This window comes from Eurytemora carolleeae, unplaced genomic scaffold, assembly GCF_000591075.1.
Source record: "Eurytemora carolleeae unplaced genomic scaffold, Eaff_2.0 scaffold724, whole genome shotgun sequence".
Lineage (NCBI taxonomy): Eukaryota > Metazoa > Arthropoda > Copepoda > Calanoida > Temoridae > Eurytemora > Eurytemora carolleeae.
The window spans coordinates 65,276-86,494 of NW_019397234.1; the positions used below are offsets into that span (position 1 = coordinate 65,276).

A 21,219-nucleotide genomic window follows, 5' to 3' on the forward strand; every position below is an offset into this window, starting at 1 on the left:
ACTTCAAAACCTGAATCTTTACTTCAAAACCTAAGATCTTTACTTCAAAACCTGAGATCTTTAATTCAAAACCCATGTATCTGTTCTCCTACCCTGGGATCTTAACTCAAAACCATCAAATCTAAACTCCTAACCCTCAGGTCTGAACTCCAAACCCTCAGGTCTGAACTCCAAACCCTCAGGTCTGAACTCCAAACCCTCAGGTCTTAACTCCAAACCCTCAGGTCTTAACTCCAAACCCTCAGGTCTTAACTCCAAACCCTCAGGTCTTAACTCCAAACCCTGGTACTTTATCTTCGAATCAAAAGATCTTAACTCAAAGCTCTGAAATTTTAACTCAAATCTGCCACCACCCCCTCGTTCATATCAGCAAGACTAAATATTTCAGAAAAAATGATATTCAATTTAGTTTTAACATTATGGTTTGTTTTTACAAACATAGTGTTTGGCCAGGAATATTTATCAGTTACCAAAACAAAATCCCCAAAAAATGGTAAAATGAATTATTATTTGATTGACTGTAATAGTTTATATTTGTTTGTTCAGGAGCAGAACCATCATGTAGGAAATTAATAAAGACACCTTGCAAACTAGGTATAATATGTGCTAGCCACAAACTCTGATGTTTATAATAATTGTAATTATAGAATAATTCAAGTTTAAATATGAAAGGGGTGTAAACCAGGGGTTGCAAGGCACCACGGTGGCAGGCAATTATATCAAAACAATTAAGACGTATTTTTTATTTAAGTTTTAATTGTTAACATGCTTTTTTCGAGTAAATAAAGAGAAGCTTTTTAAATTTACAGCTTCTCTTTGCTTTCATATTTTTGTGCATCCATGCTGTTTAAAAGCTTTAAATAAATCAAAATTGAAATAGACAGCCGTCTTCATTATATTGATATAATCGCCATCCACCGACCACCGTAGATAATTTGAATTTGTGGCAGAATTCAGTTTCTTTATGATCAAAATTTATCTAACTTCTTATAAAGGGGGCAATATGTAATAGGAGGCTGAAACTTTTGAGTTATCAAAGTTAAGGCATTGAAAAATTGCAATTTTCAAAAAAGTTTCGACCACTGTAAAAATATAATTAGTTGGACCAATGTTAAATATAAATATTTAGAAAGAAAGGATAGGTTTGTTCCTCATATGGTGGAAGTATTAGAAGAGCCAAGGTAGTAGAAAATAATCTTCTTAATTTTGTAGATATTTTTTCATTCTTTAAGGGTAACCCTGTACAAGTGCGTTCCGGCGTTTATGTAATTATTTTAGTTGTTTTAGTTGTTTGGATTTTTGATTTGCAGGAAATTTCTGAAGGGTCCTAAAGCTGAAACATCTGGGAAAAAACTTGAATTTGTTGTTGTTGGGGCAGGACTGTCCGGCCTTCTGTCCGCATACCTTCTTCTAGAAATAGGACACAAGGTAACAAATAGGACACAAAGTAACAAACAAACAGAAACAAGTAGGACGGCCTATATCACAAATAGGACAGAAAACAAACAGAAACAAATAGAACACCCAGTAACAAACAAAACAAACAAAACAACTAGTACACTTGGTAACAAACAAACTAAAAACAAACAGTACACTTGGTAACAAACAAACTAAAAACAAATAGTACACTTGGTAACAAACAAACTAAAAACAGATAGTACACTTGGTAACAAACAAACTAAAAACAAATAGTACACTGTAACAAACAAACTAAAAGCAAATAGTACACTTGGTAACAAACGAACAGAAAACAAATAGTACACTTGGTAACAAACAAACTAAAAAACAAATAGTACACTTGGTAACCAACAAATTAAAAACAAATAGTAAACTAGGTAACAAACAAACTAAAAACAAATAGTACACTTGGTAACAAACAAATTAAAAACAAATAGTACACTTGGTAACAAACGAACAGAAAACAAATAGTACACTTGGTAACAAACAAACTAAAAACAAATAGTACACTTGGTAACAAACAAACTAAAAACAAATAGTACACTTGGTAACAAACAAACTAAAAACAAATAGTACACTTCGTAACAAACAAACAGAAAACAAAAGGTGATTCTCAGTGCTCAGGATAATATTGTTACCTTTATGAAAAATGTGACCATTATGGTAAAGGTTGTTACGGCAAGAGCAACATAAACAATTCTCTTCACTGTCTTTATCATTTGAAGGTGACGGTTCTGGAAGCTAGCAATCGAATTGGTGGTCGAGTTTATACATATTATGGAAATGGATACTATACAGATTTTGGTAACATCTTCGTCTATAAAGTAGTAATCTTTATTTGTACGTCGTTTTTTATCTGATCATAACTCATCAACACCTTAACCAAGTAGGTTCAAATCCTTATTGGGTATCTCGGTAGAACAATGGTAATGTCCTTAGCTTGGCTCTTAAAATCTTGCAGAGTAAAACTTGCACGTGAAACGATCCTGAAAGGAATAGAGTTTTTCAGAGTTTTCCCAAAAAACTCTGATTTTCTAATTTATATATCTTTGCAACCTCATGTTGCAAGCCTTAGATATTTCAAACTATAAAATCTGTTAGATCAAATAATCTAAGTTTAAAATATTAAAACTTTACACCATCAGGTTCCAAAGATATAAGGATTAGAAACCTTGAGTTTGTGGCAAAGACTCAATTCCTTTGAGGAAAGTTCCGATTGTGAATTGTTACAGGCTGTATGCGCTTCCCTCCTTTCCATCTCATGGCTCAGAAGGTAGATGAAAAATAAAATAGGTTTCTTGGAGAAAAATAAGAAGTTCACTTCTTTTTAGTTTTCTGCTTTGGCATTTTTGTTTGGCTTTGAGTTTCTAACTTATATAATTTTAGACTTTTGAATTGTTTGATGTCCCTACAGCATTATTTACTAATACGGTAATATACATTTCAACTAGACGAGTTTAGTCAATTACTAAATATTTAATATTTAATGCTTAAGATAGGATTTTTTTTGAGATTTTGATGGAAAGTTTTTCCTAAATTTCTAAAAAAGTCTAAAGAAATAATTGATATTTTTAGAATGAAGGGGACCAGGGCAGTTATTTTTGGATCAATAACAAATATTATCCAAAAGAGAGTTTCGGTAAAAAACATCAAAAAAAGATTAAAACTTATAAAAATTAATGTTTTCTACTTTTTAATAGTTGGGAATAACACAAACCAGACCCATATAGCAGAACTTTACTCACTTTTTGGAATAGAAAGAGAAAATATGCCAAAAGGAACAATACAATTAAGATTTCTCATGAAAATTAATATTTCTAAATACATGTCTAAATACATTTCTAAATACATTTCTAAATACATTTCTAAATACATTTCTAAATACATTTCTAAATACATTTCTAACAACATTTCTAAATACATTTCTAAATACATTTCTAACAACATTTCTAAATACATTCTTAATACATTTCTAAATACATTTCTAAATACATTCCTAAATACATTTCTAAATACATTTCTAAAACCTTGACTTAAAATTTTTCCGAAAACAATATATATTGAAACTAAAGTGTATAGTGTATACTATATATTTCTATATTTTTTTGAAATGTCATTAAAATTTTGGATTTCAAAGTCGTCGTTGTTTGCACGCATCATTCTAAAGGGACTGTAGGTGTGGAGTTACGACGTTATTAAACTGTTTACAAATTTACAACGGTACCCTTTAAAACCTTTGTCTGAGAACATGTGATAAAAATATCTTTTTATCTGAAAATCAATTAATTTCAATTGTTGTTTTTAAAGAAGTTTATACTAAATAATAATAATATTGTTAAATAAAGATAAATCTGGTAAACTCCTATCCCCTGACACTATTGGATCACAAATATTGGATAAATCAGAAGATGAAAAACTGTGCGGTGAAGACAAAACAGTGGGCAACTTTTTTAAGTAGATTCTTTTTTATATTGAGAAACTTTTTTAGATTTTGATCTTTTTTTTTCAGAATCAAACTACTAGAGATGGGATATCCAGAGGTAAATGCTTAACCCTATCCTGAATTGGAAATTTTGTCTAACATTGATCCCCCCCCCCATCATGATAAGGTTAAAAAGTACGTGACAGAGAAGTATTTATCTTGTTCCCTTAGAACAAAGTTAATTAATGAAGTAGCAGTATAAAGTAGAAACTGGCAGTATATAGTACCAGTATAAAGTAGCAACTGGCAGTATATAGTACCAGTATAAAGTAGCAACTGGTAGTATATAGTAGCAGTATAAAGTAGAAACTGGCAGTATATAGTAGCAGTATAAAGTAGAAACTGGCAGTATATAGTAGCAGTATAAAGTAGAAACTGGCAGTATATAGTAGCAGTATAAAGTAGCAACTGGCAGTATATAGTAGCAGTATAAAGAAGAAACTGGCAGTATATGGTAGCAGTATAAAATAGAAACTGGCAGTATAAAGTAGCAGTATATTGTATCAGTAAAGTTGAAGAATTGATAATTTGGAAATAATGAAGTACATAAAATAAAATTTATTTTTGTATAAAGTTAATTTTGTTTTAGGAAATTGGTTCCCTTATAGCGATCTTAAAACATATTCGTACTTTTGTCGGGCAAGTATTTTAAATAAAATAAAATATCAGAAATTCCAAAGCTTTTTAGCATCTTTTAATAAAATAAAAAATACATATGGGATCGAGCGGAAAATTCAACGTTTTAAAAAAAATTATTAGGTCGATGAAAACTTCATTTTTAAACCCTAAACTAAATTATTGAAAATTTCCCATATTTGCAGGCTATCTGTGGATGAAATGATAACAGATTCAGATTTATCATATTTAATAAATCTAACTAAATCTCCGAATGATTGGTCCGAGGTTGTTAACGGCTCAGCAGGTCAATACCGATTCACTCATCACTTGCATCAAACTTTAATTTTCTGTTTTCTAATATTTTTGCAATCTGATGGTGTAAACCTTTGATAATTCAGACTTCAAGATTTAAAATATCTAAGGCCTACGTCATCAGGTTGCATCAGTCATCAGTTATTTTTAAATTTCATTTTTAAAGTTTTTTAACAAAGTTTTTTCCCGTAAGTTTGGCATTACTCAAAATTAACATAAAATACACCTAAATTAATTCTTAAAATTCCTTCATTAAAAGAGTACTGCATATATTGATGAGAATAACCTTAAAAACCAAAGCTAAAAACAAGTGCTTTAAAGTGGCTAAAATGTACATACTTTTTATGGTGTCGGTTTGTGCAAATGAAAAATTTTACACAACAAAAGCCTGTATCTGCTGTATCTTCTTATATCTGGTTGTAATTGTTTAATTTTAAATACTACCTTAGAAAAGTCTTAGTTTTATAGAGATAAGTTTATAAACCTGATTAAGAAGAAAAACTTTATAATATATCTAAAGGGGTACAGAAAAGCATTCGTGAATTTAAACGGTAAAATCAAAGCCCAAAGCGTTGCGACACTTCAAAGTCGACCCTGTCTGAAAAATTGCTTTCAATAAGCAATCTGAATCTATGTGCTTTCAATAAGCAATCTGAATCTATGTGCCTTCAATAAGCAATCTGAATCTATGTGCTTCAATAAGCAATCTGAATCTATGTGCCTTCGCGGCTTTCTTGTTAGGGTTCTCTTAAAAACCTACCGTAAAGAGAAAGAGAAACGATATCTATGACATTTTTAAAATTTTGAATTTAAAAATGTAATATGTTTAGTTATTGTTGACCAGATAATGAAAAAGATTGTAAATAATCCTGATTTTACTCTGATAATGAATGCGAAAGTGAAAACCGTCAGAGAAATGAGAGGATACGGGTAGGTTACATTATTAATAACAAAAATATGGATTCAAATTTAAAACTTGAACATTTGTTTTGTTTCTTTATGAAAAGAAACTTGAACGAGGTGTAAAGTTAGTGACCGGCAATGTATGGTGGTTGAACTGAAATTGCAGTATTGTAGACAAATTCTTTTAGGATTAATTTGAGAAATATAAAACGTTTTAAAGATCTATAATTACTGAGTTTGAGCGCAAAGTCGACGTTCAAAATTATCAATTTGGGTGGTTACTTTTTGAGAATCGGTTTTTTAAAATTATTAAGTTACGACGACAAAAAATATAGTAAAAATTATTCAGTAAACTTTAAGATGTTTAGGAACATATTTCTCAAAAGAAAGGAATTGAGTCTTTGGAACGAAATCAAATATTTAAACCACAATATCTTTTGAACTCGATGTTGTAAACCTTTGATATTTCAAACTCAGATTACTTGATCTAACAGAATTCATAGTTTGAAATATCTAAGGTATGCAACATTTGGTTCCAAAGATATAGTGATTAGAAAATCAGAGTTTGTGGCAAAGACTCAATTCCTTTGTGAATAAATCAATGCTAGAATCAATTATTTCGTTTTCATCATTATATTGAATTTCTTATTTTACATGAGTTTGTTCGCGGATTTCTACAAATTCTTCAAATGTCCTCTTTTTAATAAAAATTCTAGAAAATCTGCAGAAAATCTTTGTGAATAATGAGAGATTATAGAAACTAATAATTTAATAAGATTACTTATAATCTATGATATAAGATTAAGTTTTATTTTCTCAACTTGTAAGAGCTAAATTTTATTTTCTCAACCTGTTCCTAAACAACTAATTAGTTTACAGAAGAATTTTTGTTTCAATTTTTGTCGCCGTCATATTGAATAATTTTTAAAAAGCCGATTCTCAAAAAGTACCCACTCAAATTGACGTTTTTGAACGTTGACTTTGTGCTCAAATTTAGTAATTATAGACCTTTAAATCGCTTTTTATATGTCTCAAATTAATCCAAAAAAATTTCTCGACAATACTGCAATCTCAGTTCAACAACCCTACATTGCCGGTCACTCCCTTAGGAATGCACGAATTAGTTAAACTAATAAGACCCAGTGAAAAAGAGAAGTAGTTCGACTACGTCTACGCGATTCAACTTGTTCCCCCCTATTTATTATTTTTTTCATTTTTCTCAAACTCTAATTTTCTAATCCTTGTATTGGCAACCTGATATTGTTGGGTTTGAGTTTTAAAACATGTTCTCTTTTATATGCATTGCAGACCAATCAACAAAAATGTTAAAATGACCTGAGGCCGAATTTCAAGAATTTGAGCCGCAACTTAAATTTAAGCCGCGGCTTAAATATATTTTGTATCACTTAAAATTGTATTCAATTTTTGAAGATTTAAGCCGGCGCTCAATTGAAACCGGTTTTGGGGGGATTTATACGCGGCTTAAATTTAGTTAAATATTTCACAATATAAAACAGAATTTAGTTAAATATTTTACAACATAAAACAGAATTTATTTAAATATTTTACAACATAAAACAGAATTTAGTTAAATATTTCACAACATAAAACAGAATTTATTTAAATATTCTACAACATAAAACAGAATTTAGTTAAATATTTTACAACATATAACAGAATTTAGTTAAATATTTTACAACATAAAACAGAATTTAGTTAAGTATTTTACAAACAGAATTTAGTTAAATATTTCACAACATAAAACAGAATTTAGTTTAATATTTTACAACATAAAACAAAACTTAGTTAAATATTTTACAACATAAAACAAAACTTAGTTAAATATTTTACAACATAAAATAGAATTTAGTTAAATATTTCACAACATAAAACAGAATTTATTTAAATATTTTACAACATAAAACAGAATTTAGTTAAATATTTTACAACATAAAACAGAATTTAGTTTTACAACATAAAACAGAATTTAGTTAAGTATTTTACAAACAGAATTTAGTTAAATATTTTACAACATAAAACAGAATTTAGTTAAATATTTTACAACATAAAACAGAATTTAGTATTTTGGCCTTTTCGAAAATTTCCTTATTTTGCCGTGTCAAGGAGACTCACTCTTTAACTATTTAGAGATGCATCAGTTAAAGTCGGATATAAATCTGAGGATGGCACGGTAATAATTCTCAACCCCCCCCCCTTTCCTTTTTTCATATTTTACTGATATTATAGGAAAAGTTTGCAGTGGGAGACTATGCTGTTATGGCAACAACTGCTCCTGCCGTTGGTTTAATGGAGTTTACTCCACCATTAGATTATTCCAAGAGGAATGCTTTGGAAACCCTGCACTATGGAGGAGCCACTAAAGTAAAATAGTTTCATAATAAAACTTTTAAAGTATTTGTTTAGCTTTTGATGTGTTTATAGATCATTCTGAACATTAAATGACACATGGTTTGAAATGAAACATAATAGATCTCAAGTCAAGAGAATTCAACTTGTTAATATCTATTTCACTAAGTAACAATCAGAAATTTCTTCTAAAATTGAAGAAAATGCCTGTTAAAGACATCCAGAGTTGATACTCAATTACAATTACAATTAATGGCTTAAATATTACTGAGGTTGGATTAATGCATATAGGGTAAGGAAAGTTAAACTCCTTCTGTCTTTTAAATCATGATATCATCAGATAAGGTGTTTAACAAGCCTTACCTCGATCTAGATCAACCTCTTCTCGATTTCATTAAATCCTACCTCTGGCTGATTTTGAGGATATTTTTTGATAAAAACCTTAAATCCAACAAAAACATTATTAGATAGAATGCCCGACACTAACCTTAACATCACAATCTTGTAAAAAATTTTATTTAGTTCTTTTATATCTTAGATTTTCTTGGTGTTTAAAACTCCATTTTGGAGCCAAAAGGAAGGAAACAAGATTCCTCCAATTCCATTTGGAAAGCATCCAAATATTCGAAAATCTGGAGGCAGTGGAACACTGGACACACCATTATCTGTGGTAACTATTGATATTTAGTAATTAAATAATTAAATATTTGCCTCAATCTAAAATTTTAAAATTCCTAAATCTTTGCAATCTAATGGTGTGAATGGTGAGGTTATATGATCAAAAAGAATTTATAGTTTAAAATATCTAAAGTCTGCGACAATGTGTAGCAAAGATATAGGGATTTGAAAATCACAGTTAACGGCAAAGACTCACTTCCTTTCTATGAAGAAAAGGGGTATTTGGATCCAAGCTTGAGTAAAATTTCGAAAAGCTTTGAAAATTATTTCGCAGATTTCTATAAAGAAATAAATCTAAATTTTTTGGAAGTTTTCCATTTTGACGTTTATGGACACAAACAGAAAAACCAAAAATATATCTATATAAATACTTTGGGTGTCTGGGTGTTTGTTTGTATCCAATAAACGTCAAAAAGGCTGAACCGATTGGGCCCAAATTTTTCTGTGGGACCTCACATGGCCCTTGGGAAGGCTTAAAGGTTTGCCTCTAATAAAATTAGATTATCATTAAATTTTTGAACATTTTTAAAATCCACGAAATTTTTTATGAAAACCGCGAACTTTTTTGTTTGTTTTGTTTTACAATGATACACAAAGAGAATATGTTTACAATTGAAAGAAAAGATGGGCGCGTAGCACCCTAAAAGCCTAGTATCTATATACATACTTTGCTTGTCTGGGTATAAAATAAACGTCAAAGCGACTGAACCGATCGGGCCCAATTTTTTTGTGGGACCTCGCGTGACCCCAGAAAAGGTTTATGAATGATCGAATTTTCAAAAATTTGCCTCTAACAAAATAAAATATTTGAAAATTTTGAAAATGCACAACATTTTTATTTCAAATAGAAGATGGGCGCGAAGCGCTCTAAAAGCCTAGTATATATATTTTTATACACAAAAGTGGTATTCACCATTCAGAGTTGACATTTTCAGCAGCTTTGACTGTCGCATTTTAGATAGAATGCATTTTTAAAATCTTAAAATTTGTTTTAGGTTTACTACCCCTCCCACGCTTTCCACGGGAACAGTTTAATTGCCTCTTACACTTGGGAATTTCAATCAGATTTCTTTGCTTCATTTAATGATACAGAAATTGTGGAATACGTAAGTAAATTCATTTTAATTATTTGAAAGTACAAAATATGCTAAAAGAGTGTGTGCGGGAGTAATAAAAAATAAAGCACATTCTTTTAGAATGAAAATCAATGAAAGTACTATCTCTATCTAATGTTTATATTTTATCACTTTGATAGTCTTAGCTAAAAGTTTGTTAGCCAAATAAAACGGGTTTTCCATTGCACTTTTGGGGTTTGCTGAGAAATGTTTGAAAAAGGTTCTACCAGCATAGTTTAATTTTAAATATATCATTTCATTAAATCTTAAAATATAGGCTTTGGAGGAGATTGAGAAAATCCATGGAAAGATTGCCAGAGATAATTTTGTGGAAGGACTGGGAAGGATTTTAACTGTATTTCTTATTTTCTTATTTTAAATTTATTAAAATTAAAAAAAGTTTTTATCTAAAGCTAAACAGTTAAAATTTTATCACTATCCGATTAGTCGTACAAGTGGTATAACGATAAGTTTTTATCTAAAGCTAAACAGTTAAAATTTTATCACTATGCGATTAGTCGTACAAGTGGTATAACAATAAGTTTGCACATGGAGGCTTTGTATACAATGAACCTCTACAGAAATATCATTACATAGTAAGTTTCAAAATTAAAACAATAAGGAAAAATAAAATATGCATAAATCAAAGACTATAAATCAACTGGACGAATGGCGTGAAAAAAATATATTATAACGAGAAACTGAGATATTAGAAAAAATTAATCGTAGATTTTATACCAAAATCTAATAATTTTTAGAAAAAATCCTCGCGGCATCCATTTTAAGTGATCGAAAGGTTGAATGAAATTTAAATGATGATTAAGGATCGCATTAGCGCTTGAATAATTTGTTTTCTTAAATCTTATTTTTCCAAATGATATTTTGAATTTGATAATTGTGTTGTAAAGGAATTGAGTCTTTGCAACAAATCCCAATTTTCCAATACCTATATATCTACAGCCAAATTATGTAAACCTTAGATATTTCAAACTTTAATTGTTTGATATGACAGAAGTCATAGTTTGAAATAACTAAGGCCTACAACATTGGGTTGTTAAGATATAGGGATTTAAAAACCAGAGTTTGTGGCAAAGACTCAATTCCTTTGACCTGAATGGGCAAACGGTTTTCCAGGGGTTTTATCATTAATGGATTTGAACAACCTAATGTCCAACAAACAAGCCAATTGTAGATTTTGTAATTATAGAAGTATCTACAGAACATATATTTTTTATTAAAAAAATTACTTAATAAAATATAATTTAAAAATATTTCTGTCTAACTTGATTGTGTATTGATTGATTGTTCTATATTAGAGTTCGGTTTGTTGGAGAATACACGTGCAAGGTAAAAATTGTTAATATTCCCTTTAAAGAAATTGGGAAGTGAACTCAGGTGGGGCCCAGAAAGTCTGGGGTGTAATTAGGAAATCACATAACCGTAATAGCTTAAAAATAGCTTAAATACTTTTTCATAAAACTTTCAATTATGTCCTCTTGGAAAATGCGTTATCATAATTTACATTATAAATTTTTACATTAAATATTTTATTTCAATTCATTACTTATTGTTTATTTTTCCTCCTTGGTTAAATTTTAATTTAAGGATTGGTATAAATATGTCGACTTGTTTTGTCAAAAATATTTTCCCCAAAGAACAGATTAGAAAGGTAGAAACAATTTTCTGAAAAGTTTAATTCACAGTTCTTGAATGTTCATTTAACATTTAAGTAATAATTGATTTCAACAATTTAAGTCATTGAAATCCAATAAAATATCAAGCAATAAAATTAAACAAGCTGTGTTCGTTTGTGGATTAAATCTAATTCGGAATTTTAGAAAATAAGAATCAGTTTAGTTTAGGACAGGGTTGTCCACAAAACATGAGACTGTAAAGATGGCCTGTTAGTCATATAATAGGACAGCCTTAAGGTTGAATCAAGTCTTTTGCCTTAAATTACGTTTTTTAAGTCATAAACTGTAAACACCACTAGTAAAAACTGGATCGTTTTGTTTTTTTAATTTGATTAGAAAAAAGGCAATTCCAAAAAAAGATAATTTTAGCTTGAATTGATTTAGTTCAAACTTCAATTACGTACACTAATTACGTACACTCATTACGTACACTAATTACGTACACTAATTACGTACACTAATTACGTACACTAATTACGTAACTAATTACGTACACTAATTACGTACACTAACTACGTACGCTAATTACGTACAATAATTACGTACACTAATTACGTACACTAATTACGTACACTAATTACGTACACTAATAACGTACACTAATTACGTACCTTAATTACGTACACTAATAACGTACACTAACTACGTAAACTAACTACGTACAATAATAACGTACACTAATTACGTACACTAATTACGTACACTAATTACGTAAACAATCATTCAAATCTCGAAAATATTGGTGCCGTTATGTCCAGTTTCGGATAAAATCGTCGATGTCAGCAAATCTTTTGAAATTTTGTTTCCAGGAGTTTACAGGATGGATAGAATCTGCTTTGCAATCAGCTGTTAGGAACCTTATTAATCTTTGGCCTAAGGTTTACGAGACAACATTTAAAGAAGGTTATTGTTGGATAGAAAGGGACTGATTACTTGCTTCAACCACTTATTTTCAAAACCCTATATCTTTGCAACTTGATTGTGTAAACCTTTGATATTTAAAAAGATATAGAATTAGAAAAAAATATGATTTAGGCAATTAATCAGTTTCTGTGAAAGTCGTTTTTGTTCTAAAATGATTAAGTCTTTACCACAAACTCAAATTTTCTAATCCTTTGACATTTCAATCTTACATTATTTGATCTAACAAAACTCATCATTTAAAAATCTAAGATCTACGATATTGGGTTGCAAAACTGTAAGATTTAGAAAATCAGAGTTTGTGGCAAAGACTCAATTCCTTTCTCAAATGAAGAGAGGAAATTAAACCATAATTTTTCATTTAGCATTTAAATTAGGTTGTAAGCCATCAAATATAAGATGGTTTCGGAACAAAGATCTTTAATTGTATCATTTTTACAATACCTTACATTAGATATTGAAGATAATTTAGGTAGTATGGCAGTTCAATTAATAAGATGTTTTAAGATGACACTCCTTTAATAATATAATTTAAGATCATTGAGATATGTTGCTGGCCCTATAGTAAAATAGTTTTAGATTTTTGAGTTATGTTGTCAATATTTAAAAAATGATTTAAAGTCTTTGAGTTATTTTGTCAGTTCTCTAATAAGGTGTTTTATGATCCATGAATTATGTTGTCAGCCCTTTAATAAGATAGTTTAAGATCCTTGAGTTATGTTGCTGGTCCTTTAATAATATAGTTTTAGATCATTGAGTAAATGTTGTTACTCCTTTAATAATATAGTTTAAGATCATTGAGTAATGTTGTCATTCCTTTAATAATATAGTTTTAGATCATTGAGTAAATGTTGTTACTTTTTTAATAATATAGTTTAAGATCATTGAGTTATGTTGTCATTCCTTTAATAATATAGTTTTAGATCATTGAGTAAATGTTGTTACTCCTTTAATAATAAAATTTAAGATCATTGAGTTATGTTTTCATTCCTTTAATAATATAGTTTTAGATCATTGAGTAAATGTTGTTACTCCTTTAATAATAAAGTTTAAGATCATTGAGTAATGTTGTCATTCCTTTAATAATATAGTTTAAGATCATTGAGTAATGTTGTCATTCCTTTAATGATATAGTTTTAGTTCATTCAGTAATGTTGTCAGTCCTTTAATAATAAAGTTTAAGATCATTAAATCATTAAAGGTTCTTGATTTATGTCATCATAAGATCTTTGAGTTATATGTTTACAGTCCCATTAACAGTCCAATATTAACATATATTTCTGTTTTAGCTGAGGATCGTTACTTCCAGGATGGAAAATATAGTTGTAGATGATGATGGTTATATTTATCATGATGATAATGATGAAATAAATACTTCAAATCGAATAGAGACGGAATTTGATTTCTGAATTTAGTGTTATCCAATCAAAATTAACCCTTTAGAAACTGTTTGAGATGTGTACGTGTATTATATATTCTAGTTAAATTTTATTACATATTCCAATGGTTGTTTGAGATGCATGAAGAGATTGAAATTACGGTCAACCTATCACATTACACAGCAGGAGTTCATTTTAAAGAGAATGTTCACCTATTTTCAGTTACACATTGTATTTTTTCCAAAGGAATTGAGTCCTTGCAACAAACTCAAATTTATAATCCCTATATTTTGCAGTCTGGTGGTGTAAACCTTTGATATTTTACTTCGATTATTTGATATAATAGAATTGATCTAATAGTTTGAATAATCTATAAGGTCTACTACAAAGAGTTGCAAAGATATAGGGATTATAAAATCAGTGTTTAAAGCTAAGACTCAGTTCCTTTGGTTGGTTAAAAATTATGCTAAATTAATTAGTTCACCAAAATTGTAAACTAAATAAGATGTTTGATAATCAAATTTAGTTCTACAAGAAAAAATAGTTTTGAATAAAGATATTTTTCTTTCAACGTGCTATTAAAAAATGTAAGAATATCATTATAAAAATTTCATAATTATTATCTTTAAGTCAAAACTATTCCTTTTTATAGTATTCAATTCAATTCAATTCAAATTATATATTTCTGAAGAAGCATAAGTATAAAAATTTTTACGATAACATATATAACATCATTTAATTGCTATTATATATATTATACTTTTATTTTGGTTCAACATATAAAAGTAATAAGTCTGGAAGGCCCACTGAATAGCTGACAAGGAGGTCCATACTGGATTGATAAAGTTAGAAAAGGAAGAAAGAAGGGAAGACAGGCAGACAGTAAGAAAGGAAGAAGAAAGGCGAAAGAAAGTAGAGAAGGGAGAAGAATGGATAGAAGGAGGGATGGAAGGAAGAATAGATGGATTTGAAGGATTGAAGGATTGAAGAATTCAAGGATGGATAGATGGATGGATGAATGAATTGATAGATGAGTAGAGTTAGCGTACTCAGCAGGTATGTATATCTAGGCCTAAAGCTGATATATTGTCATTCTCCATATCATACTGAGTATATGATAAATATCATCAAATACTTATCTAGATAGGTAACTAACTAACAGGATAGATAACTAACTAACTAGATAGATAACTAACTAAAATTAGGGTAACTAACTAAATAAATAGGAACTGAGCAGGTAAAAAATTAACCAACAAGCTAGATATGTAACCTTCTAACTTGAATGTTCTAGACACAGGGTTACTCAAAAACCCAAGTATAACACTCAGATCGCTAGGTTTAAAGAGTTTACAATCCTCATTAAAGTCTCATCCTTTGTGGGTAACCCTGTACTGTAGACTCAAGTTTTGATTTGAAATACATGAATATGAAATACAGCAATTGTGCAGACCTCACAGACCTCACACTCACTTACTAAGTTGATTGTCAAACTATTTTATTTACAACACAATCAACTTTACATTATTTTATCAGAACGGTTTACACTTCAGATATCATTTCTATGAATATAAACGGCCTCTGGTGATGTCTTATAATAGGAACGTCTTGGAAGAAATTAGAAAAAAGCTTTATTAACTGTACAATCGTCGTATCGTATTTGTATTCTGCTCTGTTCTTGTTTTTTTTTAGCATATTTTACTCGATCTGCTTTTAACTAACGTATCGGTTCTAAAAGAAATGTCGCATGCAAAGTGAGTATCATTTCAAACAATAAACACGTTCTAAGCCTTTATTAACCTCTCCTCTTTCGGTTTAGAATAAAAATAGAGGTGTTTTAGCAATTACTGTACTTTATGAAATGCGTTTTTATTTTTATAAATATATAAACATTTTTAAAATCTATAAAAATTTACTTCTGCTTTACTACTTTAGGAAATTCGCCTTTTAATTGAATTCTACAACCATTTTTAGAACTTTAAAAAAATAATTCCTAGTGAAAAAGGAAAATGATTTTATATATATGCAGTACTCTTCAAAATTGTTGTATAAAAAGAAAGATTTTCATGACTATTTAGTAAATTATAATATGATTTGAAGTTATTTTGCAAGTAGAATGATGTTTTTTTTAATTTCTTTTTTTTTAACTAAAAAAAAGAAGAAACAGATGCAGATTTACGAATAGATAAATAGGTATAAAGATAGATAGATAGATAGATAGATAGAAAGAAAGATGGATAGATAGATAGATAGGTAAGCTAACTGGATAGAATAGTTAAATAGATTCTGAACTGCTACAGTTAGAACTTCAATAAAAAAATTAAAATTCAAGCAGAATCTGAAGCATGCCTCAAATATTGAGCTATTTTTAGGCAGTGTCAAGAGGGGGGGGGGACAATTGTTTGTTTGCATGAGTGAGTGTGTGGGTGTGTGTATGTGTAAGAGAGGAAGAGAGAGAGATGTCCCAGCGTGTGCTATACATCAATCTTAGTAGTGGTCTCATTCAATGACACAAGAGGTCATTCCCTATACACTATCATGTCTTCCAATATATGTAACCCCCCATACATATAGTCCTTATACACTATCATGTCTTCCAATATATGTAAGCCCCCATACATATAGTCCTTATACACTATCATGTCTTCCAATATATGTACACCCCCAATACATACATTCCCTATACACTATCATGTCTTCCAATATACACCCCCGATACATATATTCCCTATACACTACTATGTCTTCCAAAATATGTACACCCCCATACATATATTCCCCATACACTATCATGTCTTCCAATATATGTACACCCCCCATACATATATTCCGTATACACTATCATGTCTTCCAATATATTTACACCCCCATACATATATTCCTTATACACTATTATGTCTTTCAATATATGTAAGCCCCCTTACATACATTCCCTATATACTATCATGTCTTCCAAAATATGTACACCCCCATACATATATTCCCTATACACTATCATGTCTTACAATATATGTACACCCCCCATACATATATTCCCTATACACTATCATGTCTTCCAATATATTTACACCCTTATACACTATTATGTCTTTCAATATATGTAAGCCCCCATACATACATTCCCTATATACTATCATGTCTTCCAATATATGTAACATCTTTTTGAATACATGCACACGCGATCCTATTCCGCCCGCGCTCGGGAGCATGTATATTGTTTACCGAGGGCACACGATACAGTAGGGATATTTAGAGGATACAAAATAATAAAATCGAATTATATACAGCTAAACCCTAAATATTAAATACATCAAAAGAATTTATCAAATGTCGTATTCTTCACTTTCTGATAATGAAATGTTGCAGATATTTAGTTTTTCAATTAAATGATCATATGGAGCTCTATCAAACTGTTCCCGCATAGTCATGGCTGTCTATATTTTTGAAAATACTGAGATTTACGTAAAATAGTATAAAACCCATTGAAAAATTGTAAAGACGACATTTCATAAGTTCTTTAAATGTATTATAAGGTTTGACTGTTGGTAATAAGAAAATAGTAGTTTCGAATTATTTTTTTCTTCTTTTGATTATGAAATGTAGCTAAGAATGTTATAATTTTAGCAGTTGAACTATTTCTAAAAAACTTTCCTAAAAACATATTAAAGTACCAAAGCAAAAAAGTTTAAGGGAGTGATCGGCTATGTAAGGTAGTTGAACTGAGTATGCAGTGTTGTGGAAAACTTTCGGATTCATTTGAGAAATATTAAACTTTTTGAAGATCTGTAAATCCTGAGTTTGAGCGCAAATTCGACATTCAAAATTCCTACTTTGGGGGTGAATACGTTTTCAGAATTAGTTTTTTTTAATTACTAAATAACGACAACGAAAAATAAAGTAAAAATTATACAGTAATCTAATTAATGGTTAGGAACATATTTCTCAAAAGAAATTAGTCTATAAATCAATGCTAAAATTGAATATTAAAAATTCCAGAAAATCTGCAGAAAATCTTTGTGAATAATGAGAGATTATAGAAACTAACTAATAATTGAATAAGATTACTTATTTTTTATGATATATGAGTTAAATTTTATTTTCTCAACTTGTAAGAGTTAAATTTTATTTTCTCAACCTGTTCCTGCACAACTAATTAGTTTACAGTAGAATTTTTGTTTAAATTTTTGTCGTCGTCATATTTAATAATTTTTAGAAATTCTAGAAAATCTGCAGAAAATTTTTGTGAATAATGAGAAAATAAAAACTAATAATTGAACAAGATTACTTTTTTTCGATAATAAGATTAATTTATATTTTCATAACATTTTCCTATACATGACGTATGTAGTTTATTGTAGAACCTTTTTACATTTTATGTCGTCGTTATTTAATAATTAAAAAAAACAAATTCTGAAAGTTGAAGCAATGTGCGCACTGTGTAGACATAAAATGAGGTAAACAGTAATGTCCATATTTATCAATAATAATGTATTAAAATGACTTTATGTTCTATCTTAGTATAATCTAAAGTTATAAATACACGTTGTTCAGTTGAAAAATGAGGAGCAATTGAAAAACAACTTTTCCTTAAAAATTATATAAGAACTGAAAATTGCAAACTTTTTCGTTAAAATTTTGCAAGTTTTCTGTGATTCTGTGATTCATTATTTATTAAATTTTAGAATTTGATAGAAATAATATATATATATACTCTTTTTTACTTCTCTGAACTTTTGATTTTAAGAGAGAAAAAAGTTTTGCGGATTTGTTTAACCATTGGATTACCAAAACAAAATTCCAAAAAATATTGAAAAATACCATACAGCTAGGAGAGTTGCATACAAATGTACAATTTTCCACCGAACGCCACTTATCACACTTTTTTTACTCACCCTGTAAGTAAACATTGAAGCAATATAAAAACTGAATGCAGAGTTGTTTGAGTATTCTGTAATTTCGGTGATCTTCTCTAACCCTCTTCACCCAATATACCCATAGCAGCTGTATGGGTAAATTATATTTAAAATCACGCAACCTCTTACATTCGCTGGAAAAGGGGAAGTTTACGTTCTGTAATAAAATAAACATGCCAAGATTCTAAATTCTTTATTATTTAATTTTATTGATAAAATGTTACAATAATAAGACAATCTTTAAAGGTTTAATTTAATCATCCATGGACCAATAAATATTATATATAATTCATCTTATATAGCCGTATAGTCCGCGTGTACGTGTGTTTATACAAACATGTATTTCATTTCGTTTTTTGGGACATCAGTGTTTTTGAAAAACTTTAAACAATTTACATAAATGAGTTCATAACTATTTAGTAGTCACAACTTTTAAGATATACTTTTTGTTCTATATTAACTGTATTCAGTGTACATTGTACAGTGTACATTGCACAGTGTACATTGTACAGTGTACATTGTAAAGTGTACATTATACAGTGTACAATGTACAGTATGAACAGACCAATTTCACTTGATAATCAGTTACTAATAAAACAACATCAACATTGAAATTTTGCAAAAAGAATGACTTACGAAAAGAAAAAAGTTAAAAGGATACATTTTAAGGCAGTCTGACATAAGACAAGAAAATTAAATACGAATTCAAATACCAAAACTAAGCACCCCACCACCCTTTTTATACATATCAGAATTTGAATGGTGAAAAATGAGTTGAAAAATAAATATATTGATATCGTTATTATTGACTGATGTGCACTAATGCCTTAATGACCTACTTGTATGGTGCTATATATATATATATATATGGAGAAATGAGAGCAGTATGTGTATTGTACATATATAGGGGTATACAGAGATAACCTATATTCAGCTTATATTTACTTACTCTAGTTAGCTCAACAAAATAAAGGCATGTGTGTGCATGTTGAAGAGGGTCAAAGGGAGTTGGAGGTGGGCGGAGGGGGGATGGTAAGGAGGATAGAGGGGGATGGGATATAGGATTGATGGGGATGGTAAGGAGGATAGAGGGGGATTGAATAGAGGATTGAGGGGGATGGTAAAGAGGATCAAGGTGGATGGTAAGGAGGATAGAGGGGGATGAGATAGAGGATTGAGAGGGATGATAAAGAGGATCGAGGGGGAGGGATAAAGGATTGAGAGTTAGAGGTAAAAAAGGATTGAAGGGTGGGAGGTAATGGAAAACAGGGCGAGAGTGAATATAGAGAGAGGGGGCGATAAAGAAGATCAACAAGATCTAACTTACATTGACGAAATAGATTTATCAAAATTAACATTCAGAGGTAGTTAACGAAAGAGAAAGAAGTAAAAAATCAATATATCATTGTTTGCGGCAAATCTTTTTTTTGCCCCGTTAAGGCTATGACTCCTTCCATAAACTAGAATGCATGTACATATAACAATATAAATAAATAAATTGTAGAGGATGAAATCCCCGAAAGAGGATTATGAAATCCGCAAATGAGTTGTGTCGGACCCTAGAACCAGGAAGAAGAGAAGATCTTCAAGCTTAATTCTCAACATATTTATAGAATTTGTAATATATTTATATCCTAAGAATATCAGTAAATATATAATCTTCACAAAATAGAGTTTATTATGATAAAATCCGAGGATTAACATAAATATAAATATAAAACAATATTAAATATAAAATAAACATTATAAAATAAGATTGTACATTTTAAATTTGTCATATTGGCAAAAATATATTCATGTTTATCTATTACTATTCAGTAATCTTTGGATATAAGGTATACATGATCTCCTTAACCTCTCCGGCCTGGCTTGAACAAAATCTCCTTAACCTCTCCGTCCTGGCTCGAACAAGATCTCCTTAACCACTCCGTCCTGGCTAGAAGAAGATCTCCTTAACCTCTCCGTCCTGGCTCGAACAAGATCTCCTTAACCACTCCGTCCTGGCTAGAAGAAGATCTCCTTAACCTCTCCGTCCTGGCTAGAACAAGATCTCCTTAACCTCTCCGTCCTGGCTCGAACAAGATCTCCATAACCTCTCCGTCATGGCTCGAACAAGATCTCCAAAACCTCTCCGTCATGGCTCGAACAAGATCTCCATAACCTCTCCGTCCTGGCTCGAACAAGATCTCCATAACCTCTCCGTCCTGGCTCGAACAACTGTGAATTCTGTATCTAAGGTTATGGTTGTGGAGAATGCAATTAGTAGAATCTAAGCAAATACATGAAATGCTCCAAATGGTGACTTAATCTTGAGTTTGAAAACAGTATAAAAGAAGAAACATCTTTTTTGCTGAAATTTATCTTTAGTTCAAAAATGACTTT

At 29.9% G+C, this 21,219-nt stretch overlaps 1 protein-coding gene and 1 long non-coding RNA gene across 2 annotated transcripts; both read left to right on the plus strand.

Moving 5' to 3' along the window:
* Window positions 1-378: 378 nt before the first annotated feature.
* Window positions 379-10,589, plus strand: LOC111712914 (L-amino-acid oxidase). The gene is made up of 20 exons (XM_023487671.1): window positions 379-493; window positions 547-594; window positions 1,130-1,181; window positions 1,311-1,428; window positions 2,184-2,262; window positions 2,691-2,731; window positions 2,845-2,889; window positions 3,034-3,097; window positions 3,159-3,236; window positions 3,804-3,912; window positions 3,968-3,998; window positions 4,530-4,579; window positions 4,762-4,862; window positions 5,701-5,800; window positions 7,922-7,964; window positions 8,021-8,155; window positions 8,679-8,810; window positions 9,814-9,924; window positions 10,211-10,273; window positions 10,452-10,589. The coding sequence occupies exons 1-20, from the start codon at window positions 394-396 to the stop codon at window positions 10,587-10,589; spliced, it is 1,638 nt and encodes a 545-aa protein (XP_023343439.1). The 5' UTR covers window positions 379-393.
* A 651-nt stretch (window positions 10,590-11,240) lies between these two features.
* On the plus strand, window positions 11,241-13,934 carry LOC111712921 (uncharacterized). The gene is made up of 3 exons (XR_002767557.1): window positions 11,241-11,280; window positions 12,437-12,530; window positions 13,838-13,934. It is a non-coding gene; the product is annotated as an uncharacterized LOC111712921 (long non-coding RNA).
* The last annotated feature ends 7,285 nt before the right edge of the window (window positions 13,935-21,219 follow it).